General features: G+C 50.0%; 1 protein-coding gene across 4 annotated transcripts; it reads left to right on the top strand.

The window, feature by feature from the left end:
• Positions 1-1699: 1699 nt before the first annotated feature.
• SUOX (sulfite oxidase) lies at positions 1700-7150 on the top strand. Of its 4 annotated transcripts, XM_045553694.1 has the most exons (5): positions 1700-2346; positions 2699-2807; positions 4159-4218; positions 4495-4672; positions 5231-7150. In XM_045553694.1, the coding sequence occupies exons 3-5, from the start codon at positions 4169-4171 to the stop codon at positions 6638-6640; spliced, it is 1638 nt and encodes a 545-aa protein (XP_045409650.1). In that variant the 5' UTR covers positions 1700-2346; positions 2699-2807; positions 4159-4168; the 3' UTR covers positions 6641-7150. The 4 variants fall into 4 exon arrangements, with proteins under 4 accessions (XP_045409650.1, XP_045409647.1, XP_045409648.1 ...); XM_045553691.1 differs by lacking the exon at positions 1700-2346 and having other exon boundaries at positions 2355-2807; XM_045553692.1 differs by lacking the exons at positions 1700-2346; positions 4495-4672 and adding an exon at positions 3203-3308 and having other exon boundaries at positions 2355-2807.
• The last annotated feature ends 2533 nt before the right edge of the window (positions 7151-9683 follow it).

The raw sequence follows: 9683 nt of genomic DNA, 5'->3' as shown, positions 1-9683 counted from the left end.
GTCTATGACCTATAAAAATTAAGATAAAATCACTGAATTAGCTTTTTTGATTGATCATGTGGCTTCCACCTCAACAGGAAAATTTCCCTTGGATCTGCTCTTGACTCCTACTGTACTTCAAGCCCTCAGTCCATCACAGTCTAAGGGGGAAAGGTGGGGAAGAAACAGAAAAGATTTGCTATGGTTGCAGGAGTTTTAAATTCCAAAGAATCTGAAGGAAGACAAGAAAGAAAACTGGTGTACACAAACCTGGCATTCCAGTCCCATCTGTGTCAACTTACCCCCACCGCTGGCCTTGATCAAGTTACTTAGTGCTTCGTGCCTCGTTTCATCAGTAAAATGAAGAAAAGTTGAGGCATAAAGGTCAAATATGTAAAGCGTGTGTGGCACACAAGTAACACTATTTTTTTTTTTTTTTTTTGAGACAGAGTCTCGCTCTTGTTGCCCAGGCTAGAGTGCTATGGCATCAGCCTAGCTCACAGCAACCTCAAACTCCTGGGCTCAAGCAATCCTTCTGCCTCAGCCTCCTGAGTAGCTGGGACTACAGGCATGTGCCACCATGCCCGGCTAATGTTTTTCTATATATTTTTAGCTGTCCAGATAATTTCTTTCTATTTTTAGTAGAGACGGAGGTCTCACTCTTGCTCAGGCTGGTCTCGAACTCCTGACCTCAAGCAATCCTCCCACCTCGGCCTCCCAGAGTGCTAGGATTACAGGCGTGAGCCACCGCGCCCAGCCAAGTAACACTATTATTAGGAAAGAATCTCATCCTGTGGCTTTTAGACAATCCCTAACTGACTTACTGACTTCTCTGTATCCTGGGCTGAACGCTGAACATTTTTTTTTAAATAAATGGTAGGATAGGTCGGGCATCTGTCCTCTCCAATGATTTAATTGTACACAGGTTGGAAACCTTTTCATTTCCAAAGTGTAGAGCCAAAATTAACCTTTCACTGTCAGTTCCCCTTTCCTTCTATCTCTTAGTGTACTACCTTCCCTCCCCAGGCTTCTTGATTCTTGGTAAAAAGCTCTAGTTGGACAGCAGAAAGGAAAGGCAAATGATCTTCCAAAATTAAAGGTGAAGACATTCACTTAAACTGATTAAGATTGTAGCTCAAGCAGCCAGGCACAGTGGCTCACACTTGTAATCCTAGCACTCTCGGAGGCTGAGGCAGGAGGATCCCTTGAGGTCAGGAGTTCAAGACCAGCCTGAGCAAGAGCAAGACCCTGTATCTACTAAAAATAGAAAAAAATTAGCCGGGCGTGATGGCGTGCTCGTAGTCCCAGCCATTCGGGAAGCTGAGGCAGGAGGGTCACTTGAGCCCAGGAATCTGAGGTTGCTATGAGCTATGATGACCCCACTGCACTAACCAGGACTATAGACCAAGGCTGTCTTGAAAAAAAAAAAAAAAATGTAGCTCAACCCTCTGGTCTCTAGAGGGCAGTGTATGGACACATTTGCCCATGATCAGACCCTAGGTTTGATAAATTTTAGTCCCGCGTCAAATGACAAAAGGGCAATAGAAAATTTATTCTATTGGTGCCCCTTTCTTGGAGATAAGAGATTATAACTTTCATACTTTGGGTTGTTAAACTATCATTGCTCTTGGTAAAGAGCGACTGTTTTTAATGACTATGCAAAGTAAAAGATGCTATTCATTGTTGGTTCCATAACTTGGGAAGAGATTCGACTAATTCAAGGAATCTCGAATTCTTGGAACCACTATTTTAGGCTTCATTTCTGCTGTCATTCCTGGTTATGAGAATTGAGCGATTGACCTTGGTTTCCCTAAAAGACAAACAGGGATATTGTAGTTGCAACACAGACACTTGTCAAAAACTGGGTAGAAGCGGAGCTTTCCTCCGCCGGGAGAAACTCGGCTATATCCCTAGGCCTCCGCCAGGGAACGCACCTGCGGCCTCTCAGCCTCCTGTCCGCTGGCTGTAGGGGCGGGGCGGGGGCGTCTCAAAGTCGCCCCTCTCCCAGCGCAAGTTTTGGAGTCCTCACTTTACACTGCTCGAGTTCCGAACATCAGTGGGCATCCCATTCCTCGAGCACCGACCGGGGCTATAATCAACTCAACTGCTGTCTATCCAGAGTGATACCAAAAAGAGCCAGTCTCAGCTCAGAGCCCTAGTGGCGCCCCGCCTGCCTCGGTTCCAGGGGGTGGGCACAGCAGCTGGGGCGGCCCGGGGCCCGCCAATGGATGGGGGACTAGCTGAGGGGCGTGAGTGTTCCCTCCTCCGGCCAGACATCTCCGCGCTGGCCCCGCCCCTTCGCGAGCGCCGGCGTAGCCGATGAAACTGCGTTAGTGAGGACACCGAAGAGCGAGGACGCTGAACCGGGTAAGCGGGCTGAGGGTGGGAGAGAAGAGGAGGAGGAAGTTCTGCTAGCCAGGACGACAGACCGAAACTGTCTTAAAGGACAGTCCGGCGGGGCGGCGGAGAGGGTTTTGGCCCCCAGCAGTTCTCCGAATCTCAAGGACAATAAAACTACCAGTACCTGCCTGCGCTCTTGCTGTCTGGGTGCTCTTAGGGGCCTGGGGTGTTCCTACAAGACCACCTTGTGCTAGCTGCTGGGACAGTGGCATAGGGCCTGCTGCTTGTGCCTGGATGCCGGACATATCCTCCTATCCAAAGTGCCCCTTGGGAGTCAGGAGCCATTACCTGCACCAACGGTGCCTTTTCTGTATTGCAGCAAAAGGTCGCCCATCCCAAACCTGGGATTCTGGGCTGACCGAGCTCACCGGCAAGTCAGCCCTACCTGCACTGCTCCAGTGTACTTCAAGGAGGCTGCTGGGATTGAGGTAGGTGGCAGGGAGAGGGAGGGTCCTAAAGCCCAGGGGTAAAGTGAAGACTGCTCCTAATCCCATCTCCCTGGTGGGTTTTCTGCCTCCCTATCCATGACCCACCCACTGCCACACAGTTGTTCTCCAGCATCTCATTAACAGTTGGGACACTTCTTAACTCTCCTCACTTTGGCCACTTTGCCTCTCCTGGGTCAGTGCTAAGCCCATTGCTGTGAGGAAGAAACTCAGACCAGGGAGCAGAAAAATTATCTTCCTTCAGCCCATCCCCAGACACCCTGGCCATTAACTCCTCAATTGCTTGAGCTCACTACAATGGCATAGATAAGATTCTGATGGGGGCACCTGGTTGGGGTCCAGTTTCTAGCTGGGTTCAATTTTTTTTTTTTTTTTAGGGTGGGTGGAGGGAGAAGAGGAGACCAAAAGGCCTTCAAGATAATGTTATTAGAAGTTTCACTTTCCTCAGTTTCAGTTACCCATGGTCAACCACTTGGAAAACAGGTGAATATAGTACAATAAGATATTTTGAAAGAGAGACCACATTTACATAACTTTTATTACAGTATAATGTTATACTTGTTCTATTTTATTATTAGTTATTGTTAATCTTACTGTGCATAATTTATGAATTAAACTTTATCACAGGTATGTATATAGAAAAACATAATATAGAGAGAGTTTGGTACTATCCACTGGGTACCCACTGCGAGTCTTGGAACTTATCCCCAGCAGATAAAGGGGGACTACGGTACTTGCTTACTTTTCTTATCAGCTCTGTTAGCTAGATCTCATTTCCAAGATGAGGATGCAAGTTCAGAGACACTTGGTATGTTGCCCAGGGAATAGGGCTGGTTAATAAATGGCAGGATCCGGTTTCACAAACCCAAGTTAGTTTGCCTCCAGAATCTGGCTTCTTCACTCAATTAGGCTGTTCTTTTCACTTGTTTGTCCCTGGTTAAGTCAGTCTAATGCTCAGTTGCCCTCTGTTAACTTCAGAAATAAAAAACTGGCAAAGTGGACAGTAGAAATTTGGCTGCTTCCCTTTATTCTCTTGGCCCCATGCATTGTTCTCTACAGTGGACAAAGTAGAGAGTGGAGAATGGAAGATAGGTGATTCTAGAAGCACCTGGCCTCCTCCCCATCCCCTGCCATCCTGTCAGCACAGTCTTTGGCTCTGAAGTGCTCTAAGTTTTCTCTAAGGGCCCATTTGGACCCCCAGTCTCAAGTCTCCCCATTTGCCCAGAAAGCTCCTTGCTGACCTCTGTGTCTTCTCCCACCCATTCCCTTTGGCCTCCCTAATATCCCCTCCTAAGGGTCTTCCTATCTTGATCCCAGAATCTTCCTCCTACAGGTCTGCCACAATGCTGCTGCTGCACAGAGCTATGGTTTCCGGGCTCCGACAGGCCTTCAGGTAGGCCCTCCCATCCCAGGACTTGCCTCCTAGCTCCTATCTCCTACCCTCAGTATTTTTATGATACCTTATCTTACCTGCCAGATAAAAGAGAGATAGTTGAGAGAATGGCCAGGTAGAAAAGGGAAAGCCAGATCCTAGTTGTCCTGCCTATCCCTGGAGAAACTAAGTTCCAGGAAGGAAACAGTGGCCAACCAGGGAGAGGTAGACCTCTGGTGTTCACTGGCCCTTTCATATGACCCTATGTGCTACTAAGAAGACCTCTCTCTCTTCCAGACTCAGGTCAACCCCCTCAAGGCTCTGCATTCAGGCCTGCTCTACAAATGATTCATTTCAGCCCCAGCGCCCCAGCCTCACCTTCTCTGGTGATAACTCTGGCACTGGGGGATGGAGAGTCATGGGGACCCTACTAGGTCTCGGTGCAATGTTGGCCTATCATGACCATCGGTGTAGGGTAAGTAGGGAAAGGGCTTCACTGTGAGAAAAAAGGAGTCCTAATAAGCTCCACAGGCAACTCAGGCTGTGACCCACGTTCTTGCTGTTACCACAGAGCTCATGGTGACACTGTCTTCATGTAGAGTAGAGATGGAATCTGCCACCTTCAGTTCCCAGTGGTCTAGACTCTGGGTTGGGTCAGTGTGAACTAGAGTGATGTCTTTTTTTTTTTTTTTTTGTCAGAGTCTCGCTCTGTCACCCAGATGTCACTGGCTGGAGTTCAATGGCATCATCATAGGTCACTGTAACCTCAAACTCCTTGGCTCAAGCAATCTGCCTGCCTTAACCTCTTGAGTAGCTAGGACTACAGGCGCTTGCCTCCACACCTGGCTAATTCTTCTATGTTTTGTAGAGATGGGATCTCACTATGTTGCCCAGGCTGATCTCCAGTTCCTGGCCTCAAGCGATCCTCCTGCCTCAGCCTCCCAAAGTGCTGGAATTACAGGTGTGAGTCACCATGCCCAGCCAATTACTTAATATTCTGTTTCATTTTGCCTCACCCTACCCCTGCCTGCAGGCTGCTCAGGAGTCACCACGAATATACACCAAGGAGGAAGTGAGTTCCCACACAAGCCCTGAGACTGGGATATGGGTGACTCTGGGCTATGAGGTCTTTGATGTCACAGAATTTGTGGGCCTACACCCAGGAGGTCCATCAAAGCTGATGCTAGCAGCTGGGGGCCCCCTAGAGCCCTTCTGGGCCCTCTATGCTGTTCACAACCAGTCTCATGTGCATGAGTTACTGGCTCAATACAAGATTGGGGAGCTGAACCCTGAAGACAAGGTACCCTCCACCTTGGAGACCTCTGACCCTTATGCTGATGATCCTATACGTCACCCAGCCCTGAAGGTCAACAGCCAACGCCCCTTTAATGCAGAGCCCCCCCCTGAGCTGCTGACAGAAAACTACATCACACCCAATCCTATCTTCTTTACCCGGAACCATCTGCCTGTGCCTAACCTGGACCCAGACACCTATCGTTTGCATGTAGTAGGGAATCCTGGGAGTAAGTCATTATCTCTGTCCCTGGATGACTTGTATAAGTTTCCCAAGCATGAGATCACAGTCACTCTGCAGTGTGCTGGTAACCGGCGCTCTGAGATGACTCAGGTCAAAGAAGTAAAAGGTCTGGAGTGGAGGACAGGGGCCATCAGCACTGCACGCTGGGCTGGGGCACGGCTCTGTGATGTGTTAGCCCAGGCTGGTCACAAACTGTGTGAAACCGAGGCCCACGTCTGCTTTGAGGGACTGGACTCAGACCCCACTGGGACTACCTATGGAGCATCTATCCCTCTGGCTCGGGCCATGGACCCTGAAGCTGAGGTCCTGCTGGCATATGAGATGAATGGGCAGCCTCTACCTCGTGACCATGGCTTCCCTGTGCGGGTGGTGGTTCCTGGTGTGGTGGGTGCCCGCCATGTCAAATGGCTGGGCAGAGTGAGTGTGGAGCCAGAGGAAAGTTACAGCCACTGGCAGCGGCGAGATTACAAAGGCTTCTCTCCATCTGTGGACTGGGACACTGTAGATTTTGACTCAGCTCCATCTATTCAGGAACTTCCTGTTCAGTCGGCCATCACGGAGCCCCAGGATGGGGAGACTGTACAGTCAGGGGAGGTGACCATCAAGGGCTATGCATGGAGTGGTGGTGGCAGAGCTGTGATCCGGGTGGATGTGTCTCTGGATGGGGGCCTAACCTGGCAGGCAGCTGAGCTGGATGGAGAGGAACAGTGCCCCAGGAAGGCGTGGGCCTGGCGTCTATGGCAGCTGCAAGCCATTGTGCCAGCTGGGCAGAAGGAATTGAACATTGTTTGTAAGGCTGTGGATGACAGTTACAATGTCCAGCCAGACACTGTGGCCCCAATCTGGAACCTGCGAGGTGTGCTCAGCAATGCCTGGCATCGTGTCCACGTCCATGTGGCCTCATGAGACTATGGAATAGAGCCATCTACACCCCAGAAACACCTCAGCCCTTTTCCCCACCCTTTGGCCTCACTGCTTCAGGAAAACATTTCCCACCTCTCTACTTCTTAGGTATGGCCTTCCTAAGCCATACCCAGGTACACACATTGGACATTTCCACCAGAAAACCTCCCTCCTTGGATACTATGTTACATACCCCTTCTGGCCTCTGACCCTGTGCCAGGAGGTGGCAGCTGTTGAAACGGGGCTAGAAGTGAGAAAAGTAATTTTGGAGACAAGCACTATTTTCTCTGCCCACTCCACCTCCACTATCACCATCAAGGCCTTGTTTTGCTTTTCTTCTTGGATTCTTCAGAGAATGTGTGTGGCATGTGTAAGAAAAGTATTAATAGTTATATGCTACTTTCTACTGCTTCTCTGATTGCCAGAGAGTTGTCAGGAGAGCAAGGAATCCAATCTTTTCCCTTTATAATTCTAATTTTCTAAATACATCAATAAAGTGTCTCTTTAAGATTATGACTCTGGGGCCTCTTGCACCTGGGGAATGAATATATTGCACGAGGGAGGCTGCATTGGTAGTGGGATGAGCAGTCAGACTAGCCCAAAACAAAAGGTGGGGGGAGGAGAGAATGGAAGCAGGCTCTGGGAAGTAAAGAAATGGAGCTTCCTTCTCTGAGGTTTGTTAGCATATGCAGCAATGCCTAGGTGATTAACCTCAAGATACCCAAAGAGGAGATGATAAAAAATTTGGTACACTCAAATCCTCCCCCACAATTCCTATGTACTTAGCAGGAAAGGCAAAGAATGCTAAGAGGTTAAAATCAATATTGTCTTAGGAGGTACAAAGACAAAACTTGGCACTAGGAGCAGACGTACCACGGCACGTGGGGCGTCCAATGTGTACCTAGTTTGCAAATTAGATGTAGATGAAGGGGCAGTCTTTGAGTTTACACTTTGCAAGCGACAGCGCCTTTTGGACTTGGATCTTTCGGCGCTCGGCTACTTTCCCCTAGCTTCCTCTCCCTTTTTTCCCCAGCAGTCTCCCCGGCTTGGGGGCGCTCGGTGTTCGGCCACGCCGCCTGTCGCCTGGTAGTGGGACCGGAAGTTGTTAGGGGGAGGGGGGGACGGCTGTGATGGGGGGGAACGTGGGGGGGGGCAGGTCCCTCCTCAGGTGAAGCCGCTGATGGAGATGGAGCCGCCGCCGCCGATGCGCGCCCGGGTCCTGGCTGCGGCCTGGCTGCCGCCGCCTCAGTGACCCCACTCCCCCCGCACTGGGCCACCCGGGCCAGAGTGGGGGACCCCCGCCAATCCGCCTCCCTCTCCCCGATCACCGTCCCCTCTCCCCCACCCCTCACAGCCTGCGCGCGCGCGGAGACGCCTCAGGTAAGTGAGGGGCGGGGCTTGAGCAAAGCGGGGGCGGGGCTTCGGCAGCGGGGGCGGGGCCTGAGGGGCTAGGGCTTGAAGTGAAGGGGAGACGTGGACGGGGGCGGGGGAAGCTGGCTCGGAGAGGGGCAAGGCGGGGGCTGGGGCCCAAGGGGCGGAGGCTGACTCGGGGCAGTTTGGCCTGATGCCCCAGTATTGAGAAGGAGGTAACAGGGATCTGGGGGCCCTAAAAAGGCGGGAGACGGATCAAGGCAGAAGGCTGAGGACAGGCAGGAGCTGGCATGAGCGAAGCTCCTCCGTGGGGGTATGGCTAGGGTAGAACAGAGGGACAGGAGCAGTACAGAGGGTCCCTGAACAAAAAAAATGAGGGGCCCAGGGGTTGGATCGAAAAGGCAGGAGAGAAAAAAGTAGGCCTAGGTGAGAAGATCTGGGAAGCAAAGAGCAGAGTGGGAGAAATGTGGTAGAGAAGAAACTTAGCACGGAGTGAGAAGTGCTATCTGGGGTACTGTGTAGGGTGGGAGATGTAGCGAACTTGGGGAAGCAAGGCTGGTAAGGAAGATTCATTGCATACGAGCCCTAAGAAAGAAATGCAAGAAACAACCCTAGGCAGGCATCTGGATGGGAGCTACAAACATCGGAAGCAGGCTGTCTGCTTCCTGAATATTTAAACAGTCGTCCATGTACCTCTTCACAAAGACCCATCCCCAGTTATTTCCTTACCCCTTGTCTGCTACAGAGTTTTGGATTCTCACTTTTTGAACTTTCATTTGATTTCTATGCTTTTTTTTTTTTAATTGTGCCTGGTCCTGTCTGGGGACAGTGGAATGTTTAATTGAATGTAGACCTTTAGATATGAGATGTTTATGAAATAAGGTACCCCATTCCCCCTCCAAGGTCAAGAATTTGCTAACTCTGCTTCCAGGAAAATTTTTTTGCATACCTTTTTTCACCCCATTTCCTTTTCTCATAAGCAAAACTGTCTACTGTGGTAGCTCCTGCTGTGCCTGTTTACCCATCGTGAGTCCTCAAAGCATCAGTAGTGGGCATGGTATGTTCCTGACATGCTCACATGTTAGCTCTAGGTCTTTCATCAGCATGGCCAACCAGATGACCATTGAAGCCTGGCTGTCTTCCCTTACTGATACTTGCTCGCTTTACCTGGGTGAAGATACATATATGTTCATATCCTTAGGAAGCATGAAAAACAGTTGTCAGACTACCTAGAATATTTCCACTTAAGATAACTCAGATTCTGAAGACAAGCCCAAATAAGAGGCCAAATCAGACAATCCTTGAAAGCATCGTGTCTTGTTTGATAGGGTTGTATGAAATGCACAGCTGGTAATCCTCACCTCCTCACAGGCCTGCCAGTCAGTAAATCTTGCTTTGTGGTTTACACGAGGACTTCAACCTTCCCAACTAACAGCCTAAAGCCAGAGAATCCAGACAGCCCCTTGGGTCATGAGAACAGTCAGATGAGTGGGTCCTGAGATAAAAATAAAGTCTTAAAAGAAGAAAATAGCCTTACCATTGGGAAGCAGGAGAGATTTCACTGGAGCTTCTGGGGTGGGCCTCAGGGTGGTGGAAGCTGCCCTCATTTGGGCAGCTTCAGAATTATATCTTGTCCTAGTCAATGGATGTCAATGTCTCAAACACAAAATATAAT

This window comes from Lemur catta, chromosome 6 (genome assembly GCF_020740605.2).
Source record: "Lemur catta isolate mLemCat1 chromosome 6, mLemCat1.pri, whole genome shotgun sequence".
NCBI lineage: Eukaryota > Metazoa > Chordata > Mammalia > Primates > Lemuridae > Lemur > Lemur catta.
Note: the sequence above shows the minus strand (reverse complement) of the source record. Positions and strands in the feature narration are given on the sequence as shown.

What these genes read in the sequence shown, in the direction of transcription:
- SUOX (XM_045553691.1), top strand. Translation starts at nt 2,614, where the DNA reads ATGCCGGACATATCCTCCTATCCAAAGTGCCCCTTGGGAGTCAGGAGC. An exon ending in GGGCTCCGACAGGCCTTCAG is followed by an intron (nt 4,219 to 4,494) that starts GTAGGCCCTCCC and finishes TCTCTCTTCCAG; the next exon opens with ACTCAGGTCAACCCCCTCAA. An exon ending in ATCATGACCATCGGTGTAGG is followed by an intron (nt 4,673 to 5,230) that starts GTAAGTAGGGAA and finishes CCCTGCCTGCAG; the next exon opens with GCTGCTCAGGAGTCACCACG.